Source organism: Trachymyrmex cornetzi, unplaced genomic scaffold, assembly GCF_001594075.2.
Source record: "Trachymyrmex cornetzi isolate Tcor2-1 unplaced genomic scaffold, Tcor1.1 scaffold147, whole genome shotgun sequence".
NCBI classification, from domain to species: domain Eukaryota; kingdom Metazoa; phylum Arthropoda; class Insecta; order Hymenoptera; family Formicidae; genus Trachymyrmex; species Trachymyrmex cornetzi.
This window is the reverse complement of record NW_017296059.1, coordinates 3,777,659-3,797,560: the sequence shown is the minus strand read 5'-3', so window position 1 is coordinate 3,797,560 and position 19,902 is coordinate 3,777,659. Positions and strand designations below refer to the sequence as shown.

Sequence of the window (19,902 nt, the reverse complement as noted above, 5' to 3'; positions counted from 1 at the left end):
CTTAAGACTGAATTGAATATGATCTTGAAATATAAATCGCTTGATCAGAAAACTTCAAAAAGATTATCAAAATTATGATATCAGAATTATCATTTTTTTAAAAAAATTATTAGCAATCATATGATTTTGTATTCAAAATCGTCTGAACTCTGATCTTATATTTATTATATCATTTTACAATTCCATTTCATTTAACCAATGGCTGAAATCAACAGAGACAACTAATCAGTACTTAGTAATTCTTTAATATGATTGGTTCTTGCCTTTAGCTCTTCGTTGGATCTAAGTGTAGAAACCAATTGTAATTAAGAAATTAAAGAATTACTAAACACAGATCAGTTTTCTTTGCTGAATGCAGCCAATGATTGTAGCATTTCGAGATCATATTTGAAATGATCTTAAATGTAAAATTAGAATATGAATACTGCTCTATAAACATCGGCTCATTCTTGTACTTAAATTGAATTTTCTTAAAAATCTTAAATCCCCCAATGATTTTTCCATCCCAATGGAACTAATGAAATGTTTATATAATATCATCAAGGTGATCTTGAATATAAGATTTGAATATCAGAATAACTGTTCATGGCTACTAGCAAGTAGCAATGGAGTGATTGAGAGAATTTTCTTATAAGAACTTATTTTTAGTATTTCTTTTCTTATATATGAGTCAGTACGTAAATTGTATCATGTAAGTGTTAATAATTGTACTAATAATCATAATGAGAATAATATAATTTGAATAGGACAAGAGATTACTGTGTATATTTACATTGGCTTGCTGGCATTTTTGTATGACAAAGAACCGGTTAACCTTAAATTAAGCTCTTATAGAATTTAATATTTTTGTGTTATTAAAAAATATTTTTTTATTTTTTAGAATATGGCGTCAGCAAGAGTATTAAATCAAATTCTTCAGAGAAGGCACTTGATTACCCACGTACCAAACACCTCCTATTGTCTTAGTATTGTTCCTAGCATTAAACACAGTGTTTGTTATTCGACGAAGAAATCTGTAACTAAGGTAAACTCCAATGAAACTAATAATCAGGTACAGATTGGCACTGCAAAAGTAGGTAAATTTCACATGATCTGTTATGTATTATTCTCGTATAATGATTATATTCGTCCTATCTCTTTTGTTTAGTTAAAGAAAACTTGAAATCTGCTGGATATCTTGGAGTAATAATAGGTGGCATTGGAGTTACTGCTTTTATGTTCTATGCCCTATTTTCGGAGCTATTTTCCAGCAAAAGTCCATACTCTGTTTACAGTGAAGCTCGTGTTCGTTGTATAGAACATCCAAAGGTCATGGATATTCTTGGAGCACCTGTAAAAGCTTTTGGAGACGAAACTCGACGTGGACGTAGAAGACACATCACGTACGTCCAGATAAAGAATTTTTTTTACATTTTTATGTATAAACTATAGATATACATTTTGTATATGAATCCTGCTGCGATATCGCTGTATTTATTTTTTTCAGTCATACATATTACATTAAAGATGGCGTGAAATATATGAGAATAAGATTTTATGTAAAAGGAACGAGAAGACAGGGGACAGTATATGCAGAAGTGAAAGAGGTAAGGCTTAATGTACAATTGAAAAGACAACAGGTACACTATAGAGGATAAGAAATTTCAATGAAGAATACATAATTTTTGATAGGTTGAAATTTGTTACACTCTGTTACTATTGCCTGTGCTTTTCATTGTGTCTCAGGCTTAAGTTTGCGAGTTTGTAATTGGGAATGATATGTTTACTGATGATATGTTCAATTTTAATTACAGAATGCATCTGGCAATTACGAATATTCATATCTGTATGTTACGGTCAATCATGTTGGAACAATTGTGATAGAGGACAACCAAGATACCGCTAAAACGCAGCAAGATGACAATTCTACAATGGATTTTAACTTCCTATTGAATAATCGTTAAGTGTATGATACAATATATTGATATGTAAATAGCGTTATATTGGGATGTATATGCAATGAAGTTTTATATAAAATGTAATTTTTCTTATTTATATTTCTTGTATATTTTTATCTATATATTTTTTGTATAGATAAAATGACAGAAGAGTGTTAAATGTCAATTAATTATTGCCTCTCAAGCAAGACGTGGAAGCTGATTAAGATTTCTCAAATAAAAGCTGCAGTCATTCAATTCAACCAGGAATATAATGTTTCTTTTTTATGTTATATTTTTCTGATTATGTAATAGTTATTTTCACTATATGGAGTCTGTTTTTCTCGGTTCTTGCGACATTGTTTATTTAGGAGCTTTCATCATTTTGTACTTCTACACTTATTCTAAATTTGACTGAGAGAGTAATAGGAGAAGATTCATAAGTATCCCGGCACGTCCGCCATGGAAACTGAACTGACTTACGAAATTCAGAGAACAAATTCCTGCGTGACGTGTTGCGTAAGAGCTAAAAATATGTATTATCCTCGCTATCATTTACTCACGCTGTTGCGCGCGTCTATATTAGTGTGCCTTTTATCAGACGCTAACTGTTAACTAATACAGGCGCAACTTATATATATATAATCGTTAATTATGTATATCTAATTTTAAGTGTAATAATTTTGCGCGCACATATAATCTCTCATTCTGTAAAAAAGAGGTTCACATTTGGTAGTCGACTACTATGTATTTCAAATGTCCTAATTTAATTTAAATTTTTTCTTAAATTATTTGTTCTTAATTTTAATTTAACTTGACTTAACAAATTTCTTAATTTAAATAAGTAAGAAAAAATAATAGGTCGAGGCTAGTGCGTAATAACATTTTTATATATAAAGTCTACAATAAATACATCTTTCAGTTATATAAACTGCGCTTAGCTTACTGTCGGACTTGAAATGCAATCATTAACTGAAACTGAACTAGTATCACAATTAAATTGATTACTGATTTAATGACAATGTGATTAATGCTCTTTAAAACCTATAAAAGATTTATTACGAAAAATAAAACTAAAAGTTGTAGTCAGAATTTATATATAAAAATATTGGTCCTAAGATCTAAGGTCTCGACCGCGCGTATTAGATTTTTCTTTACTTATTTTCTTTATTCATGTAATAGTGTGATCTAGATTATCTATTATATTGTTATTCTCAATTTAATTTTTTATGATATCACAAGTACAATAAATGATTACATTTCAATAAATATTTCATTTCTCTAATAATATCGATTTTTTATAAAATAAAATTTTCCATATGACCCAATTTTTCTAGATAAAGATTGATATTTACGTATCCTTGTAACGGACTTGTTTTATAAACAACACGGCGGTATAACATAGCAATTTACATAGTAAAAATACGTAGGAGCTGTGCAACGGAGTCATTAACGAGCGCAGCATCCACTTTACTATCTGAAGAGGCGTGTCTAAATATTACTTATTGCATAAAAGGTACTACATTCGTATATCATTACTGTTAAACTGTCTCTCCTAAAAGTTAATCAAAGACTGGCGGGAGATACTGTCGTTTGCTTCGCTGCCAATAGCAGTTGATTTTCGCTGACAGTCGCTCGACAACTCAGCACGGAGTCCGACACGCTTTTAATCATCTCGTACTCACACGCGCTCGGGATGTGCACAGTGATGTGATATCGTGCAAAGTCTCATTTATAAAAGAAAGATATCTTAGATTATTATTCCACAGGTATAGAATTATATTTCGAAATTGTTTTAAAAAGAAGTTTTATAATTACAGGAAAATTAAAATATTAATATGTATATGTTAATGGCCAAATTTATAGTGTATATTAAAAAAAATTAACATATATATTTTGTTAATAAATATAAAACATTTTATGTACTCATTTTTAATAATAAGCTATTACAAAAATATGACTTACGATAAAAAATTTTCTAATTTATTTTTAAGTAATAAAAACCTGAATAACACACCAGATAAAAATTTACACAAAATTTATTAAAAGAGATAAGTAACGTTATTAATTTATTATATATATATATATATGTTTTAATTAGGATAGAATATAATTAAAGTTATGCAGTAGAGATTGTTAGAGTAATAAAATAAAATATTGCGTGATAAAGATATCTTTAATTCATAAATTTTGTACTACTTTGTAAATTTCTTTAAGATATTTTAAAGATATCTTTAAAACTTTACATTTTATCATTAATTCATTTAATTTCTTGAAAATGTAGTACTATTTATAAGATAGATATTTTGCAGTGTATATTGAATAAATTGTCGATTATGTGGTTAATAAGTTCTTTATTCAAAGAGTTTTTCATTAATTTATATGCACGTTCGCTCATATTCCCGTTCGTTCCTGATTAAAAAAATACTCAATGACCAATTTACAATTAATCGCATCAAGAGTCACATTTTCTTCGATTCATTCGATTATATATTCGAACCAAAAGATATTTAGCTAAACTTAAAAATAATAAAAGTATCTTACTCTATAAAAGAGTAAAATAAGTCTAGCATGATGCAGTGAAACTATTTATTAAATAACAAAAAGATTTTACATGTCATAAATAGTTCCAGACGTTTCGGCTCATTTTAGATACTTTTGTAATTTGTGATTCATTGAGTCTTTGATTTTATATATATATATATATATATATATATAAACTTTGATAATTTTTTAAAATAATAACTATTCACACAATAATTATACTATTTAATTATTTCTAAGTTTACAAATTATAAAACTGTTTAATTGTTTTTAGAATTTCATGCCTGGTGGATGCGGAATCTTCATAACTGCCACTCAAACGAAGCTTATAATAAGATTTAGAAAATAATGAAAATTGAAATTAATGAACATTTTATTAAATATGATTCATAAAACGTGGATTTATGATTGACGAACAGTATTGAGGAACTTTTATTGGAAATAGCGTTTGTGTTCGCGACTAATTATGAAAAAAAGGTGTTGCTCGTGCTCGTGCCTCTCCGGATTTAGAGCCGTGTTCAGGCCCCAACAAATCGGGCCACGACCACCCTCTACTGCCCTCGGTAAGTTAATTCTATTCTTTAATTCCTAATCAATCCGAGAATCAATAATGATAATCGAACATTACATAAACATTCTGGTACTTCAAAAAATATTTAAGATGTTGCACTGAAAAAAACTTACTAAATTTTAATAAATATTTGTGTAAATAGTATTATACTAATTAACATTTACAGTAAACATTTACAGTAATGCAATGAATAAATATTTACTACAAAAATGATACATTTGATTAAATCAAATTAAAGTTTCTTGTATCAAATAAATATACGTTTACATTTAATAAATATTTAATTAGTACTGTTCAAATAAATATTTATTAAAATTTATTACATTGTTTTTCAGTATATTTCGTATTAATATTAATGCCATAACATTATTATATATTTGTATAGAGTGTAGGAAAAAATCCTAATTATAATGCTATTATTAATGCTGATTAAAAAGTTCAGGAAGAAAGAGTAACTTTTCGAATAGATTACGTCCTTAATGTTTTCCCGGGGCGAGCTAAATATTCTTGCGGGATTACGATTATCTACATATCTACCGAAAGTTTGGACTGCATTAAGAAAAAGGAGCTAAAAAATTATAAGAGAGATAAGAATATTATTTCCCTTTCGTTCCGAACAGCTATGCGTGTTCGCTTCTAATACGTGAGTCAATAAATTTTTACGGATCCCTCTTCGATTTCTCGTCTCACATTACCGAGAAGTGACGGACGATATATTTATGGATATCAAAAGTGAAGTAATTACACATCTATTATTAGCACGATGTCTGTAATTATTGAAAGCCATATATAATTATTTACCCGATTGCTTTAATCGGCCCTATATACGTAACTTGTGAGAATCGGAATACAAAAGTGACTACTTCTATTATATACAATGATATAATTTTTCTTTTATTTTCATTTTATTCTTTTATAATTTTTTTCTATTGTATAGGATATTTATTTTTTCCTTTTTATTTTATTTTTATTTTTTTGCATTCGCTTTTTCATTTTTTTAAATATTAATTTAGTTTCAAAATGTTGTATAATATATTGAAAATTATGTACATAATTCCAACTTGAAAAAATGCTATCCTAGAAAGCATAATAAATAGTAATATTTGTCTAAATTTATCTATTTGTTGAGAAACCGCAAGATAAAAAAAAATAATATAAAAATTCAGTATTTCCGTGAAAACACGACATTATTTTCTTTAATCAACAATTGAATTTGTCAGGCCGAATGAATTTTTTGTTGTGTCTTACTCGAGCAAATGTAATATCGCTCTGCAAAATTCACGATCGAATGAATCTCGATAACAAGATGTATCTCGAGTCTGCTGACACCACGTAGTCAATTGACCTCTCTGAGAGCAGAGTTCGGTGTGCGCGGGCGAGGTGAAAAATAATTAATAAAACAAATAAAATAGCCGAACGTCGGCGATGTATGAATCACGCGAGCGTAAAATAATGCGACCTGTATTGTACGCCTAATAAGTAGATCATTATAAACAGAAGCACGTGCGAGAGGTGCCCCTCCGAGGTGCAGATAATACAGTGATGCGCATCGTTTGGAGTTGTAAATTTTTCACATAAATGAATGATGCGAATTATCGCGAAGCTTTTTAACACCGGATTTCTTCAATTCTACGATTTTACAATGTCCAAAAATCTTACTTGTTACAATTATTTTAAATTGTTAGTTATGAATAATTCTCATTAATTTAGATTATTATAATTATGTACATTTTATTATTTATTAGATAATTTCTAAAGTTATATATATCTTTTGTTTTCTTCATATAAACACGCTAAATGTCAAGATAATCATTTATTTTTTCACAAACACGGGATAAAAGGATTAGTCAGAACGTCAATCAATCAAATTAAGCATGTTTTTAGATTTACTAGAATATGTTGTAAAAAAAACTTGAATACATCAGTAAAGAGTTGAACAACCGAATCATGTTATATCGATCTTAACATTGCAGTCAAGAAGCAAAGTACTCTTCCGGTATATCCTAAAACCTATTTTCAGAATATTGGTCAGGGACGATGTATATTGCTATGCTTATAAGTTTTACGTACCGTAAAAACGTGTGTTTAATCAACGATTTTGGATGCGATAAAAATTACAAGTAACAGTTGACGCTAGTTTATATGTAACGTATGATGTCATCATTCAAGAAGAAAAATATCACAAGATAATTTGATACGTAGGCGATGATTTTATTATCGCGAATTACAGGAATTGAACGATTGAGATGAGTGATCAAATAATTGACATAACATAAAAATGTTTATTATCGTCTGTTCGAGTCAAGTATCATTGATTATATAGTCTATTAATATTAATTCTTAATTCGTCGGAAAATATAAAATTAAAAAAGTTAAAAATATATGTATATTCATATTTATATTCAAATTTTTCAGTATTTTTACTATCTACAAATTTTCGTTTTTGCTTGAGTTAGAAAAATATTTTGCTCTCTCCAATAATTCAAGAAAATTTTCTTGAAAAACATAAAAGGATATATTAAATTATTTTACATTTTCTCAACACAGAACTTCTACATTCTGATAAGCGATCGTATGGTTTGCTAATAAACGTGGATTCAATTGATACAAAGCGTGATTTGTTCGCTCGAGCATGCTCGATTTATCGCGTGTTCTCCGTTTGAGAAAATAAACTCCAGATGGGAAGTGTCAGCTTCCGTGAGGCGCCGGCCTTCATTATCATATACATTTAAAATATGATCATATACATTTAAAAACGGCAGTATTATTCATTAGGTATCGTCTCGCGAGTGCTATTTATCATGTGCCGAAGATATATGTATATGGATACCCTAATACGCATATAGAATCCGCTAACTTTCTTGGGAAAAGAATATACATCATAATATACATTATTTTTAACTGTTAAATAACAAAAAAAAAAACAAATCAATTCTGCACGTTTTATTTAAGGAATTTTTATAATCTCATTTGTCAAAAGTGTCAAAACGGGGTCTTGAACTCGCGTCAGTGGCTTCATTCATCGCCACGAATGAAAGCGAAATTACGCAAGCGGCGCGCCGTGACCGCTAAACGATGACGTCACTTTCGCCGATATAGAGTCGTGTTTGTTGTTGCCAATTTTATTTAAAATTCATGAAAATATTCATAAACAAACTAAATATATTTAAATTGTCGACTAAAAACTCAATTTACCACAGAATATTTTATATCGCATTCTAGGTTTCTTCAAACTCAAGAATCAAGAAAAAGTAATGTACAGTATATAATAGTTGCTTATCACTATTCTCTAAAAAAAATCATAGGCCGCATTACAGGCTGATTTCACTATCTTTGATTAGCCATCTTGATTAAATGAATTATTAAAAAATTGTTAAACTTAAAATTAAAATTTTATATATATATGATCAAAATAATTAAGAAATTAGATTAGAGATAATCGGTTTTAAGTTTGCAATTCTTAAATGTAATTTTAACAATTCTTAAATGTAATCGATCGATTAAACTAATCAAAGATGGTGAAATTGGCCCAATAATTTACATTCTATTACGTTAAGTGCCGCGCGAGGTACAATTTCACAAGATTCTTCGGTGTTTTCTCTAATCGTAAACTGACGGAAGATTAGTCACGAAAGCTTCTCTGAATCGTGCTTTCATGATTACCCATTGGAGACTCTCATCAAGCATTTTATTTATTAAGTCACGCTCTTTCAGATAACTTTCTTCGTTGACTCATCCTCTTGTATGTAAATTGCTCATCACTTGTATCTGTTTTTGGATTTGTATTTTTCTATTTCCCATTCAGTTTCTCAGCTACAGAAATTTACATGTCATTATCGCGTGCTTCTTCCGACTGCAAGCGATCATTAAGAAATCTCGACGTATATCTATAACCAAAACAAGTTTTTCGTTGGCAAGCATTTCGCTTGCACATGTTTTTCAGCGCAAGACATACGATCCCGATAGGAATTCTAATTTTATCACTCGGAAAGAATCGACGCAGAAAATGCATTGGAAAATTGCATCGAACGTCCTTCCGAGTTGTAATTATTCACGTTCTATCGTGTTCGTCGCATAAAAAAATGCAATTTGCGTTTTGTAAAAATAGTCTAACTTTATTTATTTTTCATTTAGTTTCAAGTTTAGTTTTAAGATTCAGTTATTTTAAAACATTATCAGAAGATTAATTATAAACTAATTTAAATTTTAAATTATCTAAAAATTTAAATATTACCTAATTTTAAATTAACTAAAAAAGACAATCGACCAAAAGCAAACAATTTCAATCTAAAACGCCCTGTATGGTCGTTCTATATAGATTTCTTATTTTTGCAATAATACATATGTCCATGATACATATCATGTGATGTATTATCCCGTGACTGAGTCATTTGAACACCATCATTTTCGTATTCAGACCGATGAAGTAAGCTGATTACAATGACAAATGGAGCGCCTATTGTTATACGCAGATTGAATAACGCGACAAGAGTAACGTAATCATTTGCTACCTTATTAAAATTCTGTGCTAAAACATGAGAGAGAGATGTAATAATATTTCTATTTACAAATTAAAATGTCCTAAAAATGTGTCCGCTTAATTGAAATATCTCCACCTCTATTAATATCTCGTTTATCTTCAAATAATATTTTGTAGTAATATAATTCAAGTCTTAAGCAACATATTATGGTCGACTGACACATGCAAAAAGTATGTGACGCAGATCAATTGCTTTTAATGACAGTGTATTGGAGCGAGAAGTAACATAATGAATTAAAAGCTATCGCACTGTCATACAAAGTTGATTATATCAAATCTGAATGAAAGCCATCCTCTCATGTCATGCATTAAGAATTATCGATGTCATTGAAAGCTATCATTGAAAACTATTACGAGAAGGACACTTTTGCAAATTGTCCGTGTCGCAGATCGCCCTGACTAATACGGAGCACCACCTTGTCTTCCCGTAAACGGTAAAGCTTGGTTTCTTTAGTTGACCTGAAATTCTGTAAACCGTCGGTTTCACCGAATTGAATTTTACACGTCAATCGAAATGGAAATCACAAGTCGGTGATGATAAAGTGATTTCTTCTTACATGTGTTCTTGAAGAGAAACGAGCCTGTTATATCGAACAACTGATTGTGAGTTAATCAACGATCCGATAACGAGAAACGTACTATTTCATAGAGATAGTGAAGCTTAATTACCGCTTCTGTTATTTAAATGCGGGAATCTTGTGCGATTGCATGTTATAACACGCATTCCAGGATAATGATCGATGCTTTTTTCTGATCATTAATCACCGAGATACCATATCATTCTAACTTGTGGGATATTTCTATCTAAGGAATCGATTGTTTCATGTAGATTTCGAAAACGATCATGTCGCATTTCTTTAAATCGTAGTGGGTTTTAATGACTTTTCTTTAATTGGTATAATTAATGAATGTAGGTTTGTGTTATTAAATTGATTGCATAGACCCGCAATCCGTAAATTACAAAATGCCGTCATACGATCGATTTCGCATCGATCTTTGTAAATATAATTGTTGTATTTTTTTTTCTGTCGGAATCAATTGGTCGAAAGTAATTTAAAACTAAAGAGTTGCGCAAAACTTTATCTCAAGAAAGAAAAAAATATTTAAAGAAATTATAAATAAAAAAATTTGTAAAATTCAAGAAGATAACTCTTGAAATTTAAGATTATAAAGTAATAAAGAATAAAAAATGAAAATATAATTATATTTAACATTTGAAGTTATATGTTGCTGAACTGAATCATCTAGTTGCTGTTATCGTAGAAGGAAATAATTGCTTTTATATTTACAATTAATAAGTTACAAATATATCCTCGGATTAGTTGTGAGAACAGTATAGATGTTAAGAATGATAATGATATGATTTTTCAAAATTGTATCTCTGAGATATTAAAAATAAGAGTATGTGATTTTTTATTACAATTGATGAATTTCTATAATTATGCCATTATATATTTCGACTAAATGATCACAGTTTCAATAAAAATTATCTAATGTTATATATTGAGTAAGATACCTAATATATATGATATATTTTAATAAATAATTATATAATATTTTAATAATAATTTTACTCTTTCTGTAATCTAATTACAGCGATCGGAATCTTTAGCTTGTAAAATAAAATTTTGCATTCATTTTATTGTCAGAAATTTTAATAAATACTAGATACTAATAATAAACAATTTATATACCTAAATTTTAATACATTATATAAAAATTTTAAAAAGTAGTATTGTATCGATTTTATAATACAATATCAATTTTATGATAAGGAACAGATTTGTCTCCTATTAAAATGTCTTCTAATTAGACATTGTTCAAGAAACTCAAAAAGAATAGACTTTAATCAAGATGTATGATAACTCAATTGCGGTTATAAGTCGCCGACTAATTTATGGGAACGAAAAGTGGGTGACTCCTACTGACAGCGGGTGTCACCGATGACGCCATGTATGGTCGCGTATGTTGTTGCAGCACGTACGTCCTTGAGATTGCTCCTAGAAGCGACCCACCTCAACTGCAGCGACCCACCTCAGCTACATATTCTTCCTTCCTCCTCGTTGTGGCTTCAGGTTCTTCAGTCATTCAACGAACTCGCGTCCGACGCGTTCCTCATTCATGTATCCAGCTTTTCGTTCGTATCCGCAGCCGGGACATCCGGTGCACCCGGACCGTCGCGGGATGTTTTACAGATTCTACGATCGCTACCGGATATTCAACGATCGGCGTACCCGACCATTTCCGTTCAGATTCTATTGTGAGTCTCTCGCGGATTATAAAGGATATATGTAATCTTATAGAAAAAATGAAGTTGGGCGCATTTGCAAATTTTGTATTATTGAAATTTCGGGAACGCGGTGTGACTCGTAAGATAGGGTAGCTTCTGAGCTATAACATTCTGCCCTCGTTGAAAAAAAGAAAAACAGAGGTATATACAAAGTTTTTTGTTCCCATGTTATTTTCGCAGTTTTATTTACTGTCTTTTATAATATTTCGTATGTAATTTCCATGTACATATAGTAGCTTACAATCGTGTTAGCCTACGGGACATACATTTCAAAAACACACTGAGAAGAACATTCTGGTCAGGAGACACGGTAGCGTCTCGGCGCTAAGCCAAACGCAGCGACACTACTGATGAACTAACAAGAAGTATAAATAAAATGAATTCTGATCATACGAATCAGATTTCTGGTTATTACAATTAAATTTTTAATTATCTCTAAAATGTTTGGTAACTTTAACTATAAGTATCTAATTTACCTTTCTGATTGAATTTACCAGAATTCCAATTAATTGAATAGGATCTTTTTCCAGTGCACTTTTATTATGTAATTCGAATCCAAGCCATTGATTGAGCCTACTTACTCGATCAGTTCAGATGTTATTGAGAACCGATAATCTCAGGTGTTTGCAAGTCTATTGCTCGAATATATATGTACGATCTCGAGAGTCTATCCATTGACCTGACATCAGAGACACTCGTGTTTCTTGATATCGCTAACATCGCATGCTTTGAAATATATATTTTTTATTGCTATTCTAAGTTTTTTTGAAATTTGTGTCACTACCCGTATTTCGTCTATCTTATCACTCGCCTGAAACGTGACTCTCTAATGGGATATAATTTCTTTTGGTTTAACATTTCACGAAAATAATTACTCTCTCGAATAAAGAGCTCGCCTCCAAGTAGCCCTTTGATTTTAGTTAAAGGATTAGCTATTTTTAAAAAAATTGTCTATAAACCTTCTATAATAAATAAGTATTCCCTATTAGACTTAGAAACGACTGGATGTTTTTGTTCAAATCTTCGTGGTCAAAAAATTTTGTATAGTTTGTACAGATTTGATAAAATCTTATTTTTCGTTATTATGTGCTTTCGATATTTAAGTTACTTTCTTTTCTAGGAGAATTCGCGTTCTTCAACCATGTAATTCTCGATTACTAAAGCTACTTCTACAACTGATCAATGTGCCATTTTATTCCAAGATTTTACAAATATCCGCGATTTAATTGTTATCTGATGCTGTTATCTTCATCGGGATAGAAATGATAATTTTTAGCTTTCTGTTAAAACTTTCTTGTATAATTGTATCTAATTATTTGTAATCCTTAATCACTTGAGTGAAAAGTTATTCCGAAACTTCTATAGACGTCACAGCATTCAGAATTTTTTTTAGTCCATGACATCTATAGATGTCATAGATACTCAAGAGATTAAGAACGTTGTCATTTGCAGGGGAGGATTTCGGCGTTCCAGTATTAACAATCCACAATGTAGACCCTTGCATCGAAGAAAACGGTGAAAACCATCGTACATCCCGATATGAGCTGATGACCCGTCGGGATGACAGAGCAAGACTCGTCGTAAGACGTGGTCAAGAATTTTATTTGCATCTCAGTCTATCTCGGGATTATAGTTCTTCTATCGACGGTATTTCTATCGTGTTCACCCTGGACGGCGTCGAGAGACCGCAATATGGACACGGGACATTGGTGGCAACCGCTTTGCTTCACCCCGGAGAGATTTCAGAAGCCGCCTGGCAGACCACTATAGATGCCAGAGGACCAAATTTCTTAAGAATAAAGGCGAGTAAAGGAGTTGAAATGCGAGATCTTGTGAGAGCTTTTGCTATTGAAAATTTGATTTTAATTAGATTTAACAGGCTTGACAAATTTGTAATTTTAATATGAAATAGTTTTATAATTACGTTAGAATTAATGTTCCATTCTTAAAGTAAAATAGACTTAAAATAATTGAATTTATATATTGAATTATCGGTGTCTCGCGAATTGCAATATTAAAATCGTCAACATTCGTCTTAATTAATGTGGAAACGTTGAACGTACGTATATGAAACTAGGGAAGAATTAAAATAGATAAGGCTCCTTATTAACAAAATCTATCCTATTTAGGTTGTGACATCTGCAAACGCAATTATTGGTAGATGGAAAATGGATATCGATACCAAGAACAAGGAATCTGAAGGTGCTGTCAGTTACACGATGGATCAGCCATTTTACTTAATCTGTAATCCGTGGTGCAGAGGTATGTGTTCGCAAATATTTTAATCTTTCCAACAAAAATTAGATAACTAACAATGGACATTTTACAAATTAATATTCTAGATCCACGCGTAGGGAAGCTGAAGATTATAAAAGAGGGTCATACTGAAAGTAATGAACAATAATTTTTTATGTTATTGAAAAATCAAGGATTATCATCTTAATCTTAACAGATTTGTTTTTTCTGCATAATTCCATTTTTTTGCACACATTTTTCCCATCGATCGAGAGTAAATATTTTTTTGTAATAGAAGTATAGAATCTGTTTCAGCTGCTCAAAGATAGTGGCACTGCCTTGTGGATTGCCTCCGTATTGTTATAATTAATAAATTGTTATAATATAAATAAATGTTTACAACATCGTTTAAATCCGTTTACCTTACATTATAAAAAATGGAATTCTGTTACAAGGGAATATGCAAACTTCCAGAATAGCGGAAAAAATATATATAAAAAACCAAGATTATATAGAAAAATAAAAAAGTCTGTAAATTAAAATGATATACTTGATTTTTCAATAATAGAACATCCTAATTTATGAACAACTATTGTTCATTACGATCCTCGTATTTTAACACGTCACATATGACGCACCAATTCTTATGAAAGCTCAACGTCACACATGTATGACACATAATACATAATTGTGTATAACTACTAAAAATAAAGCATAGTCTGTAGCGGTCGGTTTTCCAACCGCACGGCGGTAATGCATGTTATTGTTGATTCCGAATTTTGTTGAGTATTTCCGCTTTTTCAGACGACGTAATATACTTGGATGGCGAGGCTGAACGTCAAGAGTACGTGTTGGCAGAGGATGGTTTAATCTGGCGCGGTAGTCACAACCGTTTGCGACCCACCGTATGGAAGTACGCACAATTCGAACGGGACATCTTAGATTGCGCCTTGCACCTGATGAACTATGTCGGCAAGGTTCGTGTCTCTGGCAGGAATGACCCGGTCATTATAACACGTTGTTTATCTGCTGCGGTAAGTAATATTTAGGAAAAAGAATTTTCCCCGCAAAACTAACTCGTATTTCGAAAAAGTATTTAAAGTACATCGAAAGAACGATTTTACTGAAGTATCTAATAATTTAAATATATAGATCTGAAAATAATGTTGTTAAACCATTAAAATGTTATGTAAAAAAATAATTTAGGAAACTCAAGCATGATAAACAATGTTGCAAAAAGTTCTGACATTCTAACAACCAGCTTAAGCGTTTTACATAATTATTTTGATACAAACAAAATCCAACAAAATTATTTTCAGATCTGTATCTATCTAAATTTTTAGATACTTCAACCAAACCGTTCTTTTCATATACTTCTTTCTTCAGTATACGAGCGAAGTTTCGGCTGCTAAATGGTATCGGTTTCTAGGTGAACTCTCCCGATGACAACGGGGCGGTGATGGGAAATTGGTCGGACGATTACGGGGGCGGTACACCACCTACGAGATGGATGGGTTCACAGAAAATACTTCAGCAGTATTACAAGACGAAGAAACCGGTCAAGTACGGACAGTGCTGGGTTTTCTCCGGTGTGTTGGCGACGATTTGTCGTACTCTCGGTATACCCTGTCGAGTGGTGACCAACTATTCAAGTGCGCATGATACTCAGAGCAGCTTGACCGTGGACTACTTCGTAAATGCGGAAGGCAAGATCATGGAAGAGCTCAACAGCGATTCCATATGGTAATTTGAAGGCAAACAACATTCAGCTTTTGCTTGCAAGTAACTACCAAATGTAATAAGAATCAAAACAAAAATAATGACAATAATGAGTAAAAATCGATGGAGAAATGTTCAACATAAATATGTAAAGATCATATTCGGTCAAGACTCTTGATGCTTAATATTTTTGTGTAAATTTTTACAATTTTCAGTTTAAGCAAATTGGATATCGATTATTTATTGGTCTTGAAATACAGTCTTAAACTAAAGCCGGAATACGTAATATTATAATTAAATCGACAAGCAATTTAATGGTACTTTTATGCTAAAACACTGTAAATTTATTATTAATAAAAATTAGAAACGTTGATGGCAGTAGGTAATAGAATAATCGAATTTCGTCATGATAGGAATTTCCACGTCTGGAACGAAGTGTGGATGAAGCGACTGGATTTGTCGCCGGATTGTTCAGGATGGCAGATGATCGATGCTACTCCTCAAGAACTGAGCGAGGGAGCGTATCGTTGTGGACCGGCGTCGGTGGCCGCTGTGAAAAAAGGGGAAGTCTTACGTCCCTACGACAACGCGTTTCTGTTCGCCGAGGTGAACGCCGATAAAGTCTACTGGCGTTACAACGGGCCTACACAGCCATTGAAATTAGTTCGCAAGGATATGTTCGGGTACGTATAACGAATTATCTGTACTGTTAATTGGCATCGCAATTATTAGGATAACTAATTGCATTAAATAATTAAACGACAATGATTTCGCAGCATCGGTCAGTTGATCAGTACGAAAGCGGTTGGCAGATGGACAAGAGAAGACATTACGCACACTTATAAGTATCCAGAAAGTAAGTGGGATTTAACAGAAAATATTGAGCAGATTGTCGCTTACAGGTTGTTTAAAAAACAAAATTTTTGATATTTGTGTCAACCTATATTCATAATGAAATGAAAAGATCATATTATTCTATCGATCATTATTTTATTTGAATTGTCATAGCATTGCGATCAATTCATCTAATCCTGAAATATTTATTTAATATAATAACTGATTTATTTAATATTATATTCGATATAATACTAAATATATATTAGCTTCAATATAAAGCTAATTATAAAAGTAATAATCATTTTTAATTTCAATATAGAATCTGATGAAGAACGTGCTGCCATGCTGAAGGCGCTGCGCCAGAGTGAGTCTTTATTTAGTCGTTATTATCTCAATGAGGAGTTCAACGACGTCATGTTCACTTTCGAACTGCGTGATGATATCTTAATTGGGCAGCCATTCAGGTATTTACTTTGATTGAATTATTATTGTTGCAAGTATTTTTTAAAGAATGATTGTTCAATTGTAATAATTGTACGCCAAGATAATACTCAATAATATATATATATATATATATAATAGCATTATTAATAAAATATATCAAAATTACGTAGAGTTCTTCAGATTCATTTCTTGAATTTAACCGTTTAATATAAACACCTTTATTTGCTTTTTAATGCTTTTATAAAATTTTATTCTACTGCGATATTCATTAAAAGTCTTCCTTACTTTCTGATAGCGTCGTATTACTGATAAAAAATCGGCATTCGACACTGGAATACCGTGTGACCGTAATTCTGAGAGTGGAAACTGTGTTGTACACCGGTCGAGTAGGCGATCCGGTGAAGAGATTGCACATCGACAGACTGGTTCGACCAGGGGTGCTCGAGGAAATTCGCATGGACGTTTCCTGGGAGGAGTACAGCCCGAGATTGTTAGATCAATGCGCTTTCAACATTTCCTGCTTAGCTACCGTGAAGGATACGAACTTCGAGTACTTCGCGCAGGACGACTTCCGTGTTAGGAAACCCGATATTAAAATCACGGTAATTATTGGGATACGCATAACCAACATTTGTAAGCAATAAAAGTAAAAGAAAAAAAATAGAGGGGGTAAGTAGATACACGATAAATATATAGATATATTTTATATTAAAAATTAAATTTTCTCATTTAGTTGCATAACGACGCGGTTGTCGGTCAGACTCTCCACGCTTCGGCCAAGTTCCGCAATCCATTGCCAATTCCTTTGAGGAAGGGTAGGTTCCTTATCGAGGGGCCTGGTTTGGACGAACAACTGAAGTTGAAGCTATTTGAACCTGTCGAGGTGGATGCAGACGCGGAATGTAGCTTCTCCATGATGCCGAAGTTAGACGGACAAGCCAGAATAGCGGCGAAGTTTTATTCGAGGGAATTAGAGGACGTCGATGGACATTCAAACAATTTTATAGTCAAATCGGCGAAGATAATCAATAATTCTGAGTGATCGCAATATTTTCTATGATATTTTAGCAAATAATGTCCCGTGTCATGTTTTTCATATTTTTATAGTCGATTCATATTGTTACGTTCAAGCCTCAGGATTCTTTATTTTACAGAAATTAAAAGGATTAAAAAGGAGGCATAGATGGATGTTTCAGAAACCATGCCAGTGCTCTATCGCGCATACCATGACTTAAATTCATTTTGATTGGATTTTAGAACACTTGCCTATATCGCGGACGGACGCAATAACACCATTTAAAACAGTGCATTCGTCGATCCTTATTTAGGTCACGGAAATTAATCCCTATAATCTGGGATTGACCCTCGTATGATCGTTCGGAAAAAAGGGAATGAAAGACGAGATTTAATAGATTAAATTAAATTATTCAAATAAAATGAAATAACTGAAGGTTTATTCTGAAAGTCATCAGTCTATCGACAACTTCGTGATCTTTCACGTGTCATTTTAAACTTCCGTTCAAAGAGGATTGAAATCGCCACTCAATTCGTTTGTTATTTTTATTGCCACGAGTTGTCTGCGTCGATTCTGTAGTTCATTTTGACGATGTTAATATTTTCTTGAAAGAAAAGAATCATGAAGTTTTCGACTTAACGACATATACCTTTATAGATTTATATTTATTTTTATTAATAGTGTTATAATAACCAAAATTTATTTACTACTATCGCTATATCCAGAGATTGACCTATCTTTAGCATACAATCGTCGTAGGGTCATGATAAAAGATTAGTACATAGATCTAGGGAGAGATGAGAGGATTCAAAAGAGATGTTAGAGCCCTTATGATTGGATAGCCAGAAAAAAAGTAAATATAATAATAATTTTTCGATGCGATAGAAATAGCATAATTCTTGTAAAATTGTAATTCACTAATTATGTAATTGTTCGATGCCAAAAATCAAAACTAAATATAATAACTTGCACGAAGTATGTGTATAGATATATGTGCGTGCGTATGTGTGTTCCAACACACTGAATTAGCTATGCTGAGATACAATCAAAATTATTCTTAATGCATTATCTTTTATTTATCTTTCATAATGGTCATTATTATTACCTATGTTGTCTTCGTGTTCATAGAATATAAAATCGCAACATTTATACATACGTTATATTTTGTACGTAAAGAAAATAATCTGACTCATTTGATTGCGTTTACATTTATTTCTGTCTCAATTGCAACCTGACCTTCTCATTTCTCGATCAACCTTGATGATAATCATCCATGCTTTCGGAACAATTGACGTTCGGTCTACCTTCGGTGTCAGAGATCGTTTGAGAGCACATTTGTCTCTGTAAATTGCGAACCGTTTAACGGACGAGGATGTCATTGAAATAACGACGGGGAATATCATCAATGCCGCGCATTTCGCGCGATCTCAGGAGAGAGGGATCCCGTCGCGGCCATACTGTCCTATTTCCTGTCGGATCGTATTGGCATCGCGGGCCCGATGACGAATGACGGACGTTTAAAGCGAATGTCTGTTACTCTTAAGAAGCAACTGCACGAATGGGGTACCGGTCTGAGCCGCGGCTTCCGCGGTGAGCACCAGTAAAAAATTCAATCGACAGAGACTACCTGGCGGCCGATATTAACGACCAGCAATCGAGAGGGTCGCTGTGGCGAGTGCGTGATTATTCAGAAAAGAAGAGGATGAAGAGTGAGGGCAGGGACGGATATCTAAAATTTAATGGAATTTGACTTTAGGCCTTCGTCGATCTAAATAATTCTGCTACACAGCG

General features: G+C 32.1%; 2 protein-coding genes across 6 annotated transcripts; both read left to right on the top strand.

Moving 5' to 3' along the window:
• The first annotated feature begins 484 nt into the window (after positions 1-484).
• On the top strand, positions 485-2,527 carry LOC108757684 (mitochondrial import inner membrane translocase subunit Tim21). 4 transcript variants are annotated; one of them, XM_018502189.1, is made up of 6 exons: positions 485-669; positions 881-1,076; positions 1,148-1,382; positions 1,487-1,586; positions 1,794-1,938; positions 2,074-2,527. In XM_018502189.1, the coding sequence occupies exons 2-6, from the start codon at positions 884-886 to the stop codon at positions 2,094-2,096; spliced, it is 696 nt and encodes a 231-aa protein (XP_018357691.1). In that variant the 5' UTR covers positions 485-669; positions 881-883; the 3' UTR covers positions 2,097-2,527. The 4 variants fall into 4 exon arrangements, with proteins under 4 accessions (XP_018357691.1, XP_018357690.1, XP_018357689.1 ...); XM_018502188.1 differs by having other exon boundaries at positions 485-673; XM_018502187.1 differs by having other exon boundaries at positions 485-691.
• A 2,319-nt stretch (positions 2,528-4,846) lies between these two features.
• Positions 4,847-19,247, top strand: Tg (transglutaminase). 2 transcript variants are annotated; one of them, XM_018502072.1, is made up of 10 exons: positions 4,847-5,023; positions 13,314-13,663; positions 13,991-14,123; positions 14,901-15,130; positions 15,526-15,839; positions 16,229-16,498; positions 16,592-16,671; positions 16,972-17,116; positions 17,392-17,698; positions 17,830-19,247. In XM_018502072.1, exons 1-10 carry the CDS (start codon positions 4,927-4,929, stop codon positions 18,136-18,138), a joined length of 2,235 nt encoding a protein of 744 aa, XP_018357574.1. In that variant the 5' UTR covers positions 4,847-4,926; the 3' UTR covers positions 18,139-19,247. The 2 variants fall into 2 exon arrangements, with proteins under 2 accessions (XP_018357574.1, XP_018357573.1); XM_018502071.1 differs by lacking the exon at positions 4,847-5,023 and adding an exon at positions 11,603-11,831.
• The last annotated feature ends 655 nt before the right edge of the window (positions 19,248-19,902 follow it).

Coding starts and splice junctions, on each gene's coding strand:
- Tg (XM_018502071.1), top strand. CDS start 11,693: ATGTATCCAGCTTTTCGTTCGTATCCGCAGCCGGGACATCCGGTGCAC. Junction 11,832..13,313: donor ATTTCCGTTCAGATTCTATT/GTGAGTCTCTCG, acceptor TGTCATTTGCAG/GGGAGGATTTCGGCGTTCCA. Junction 17,699..17,829: donor AACCCGATATTAAAATCACG/GTAATTATTGGG, acceptor TTTCTCATTTAG/TTGCATAACGACGCGGTTGT.
- LOC108757684 (XM_018502189.1), top strand. CDS start 884: ATGGCGTCAGCAAGAGTATTAAATCAAATTCTTCAGAGAAGGCACTTG. Junction 1,383..1,486: donor GGACGTAGAAGACACATCAC/GTACGTCCAGAT, acceptor TATTTTTTTCAG/TCATACATATTACATTAAAG. Junction 1,587..1,793: donor TATATGCAGAAGTGAAAGAG/GTAAGGCTTAAT, acceptor TTTTAATTACAG/AATGCATCTGGCAATTACGA.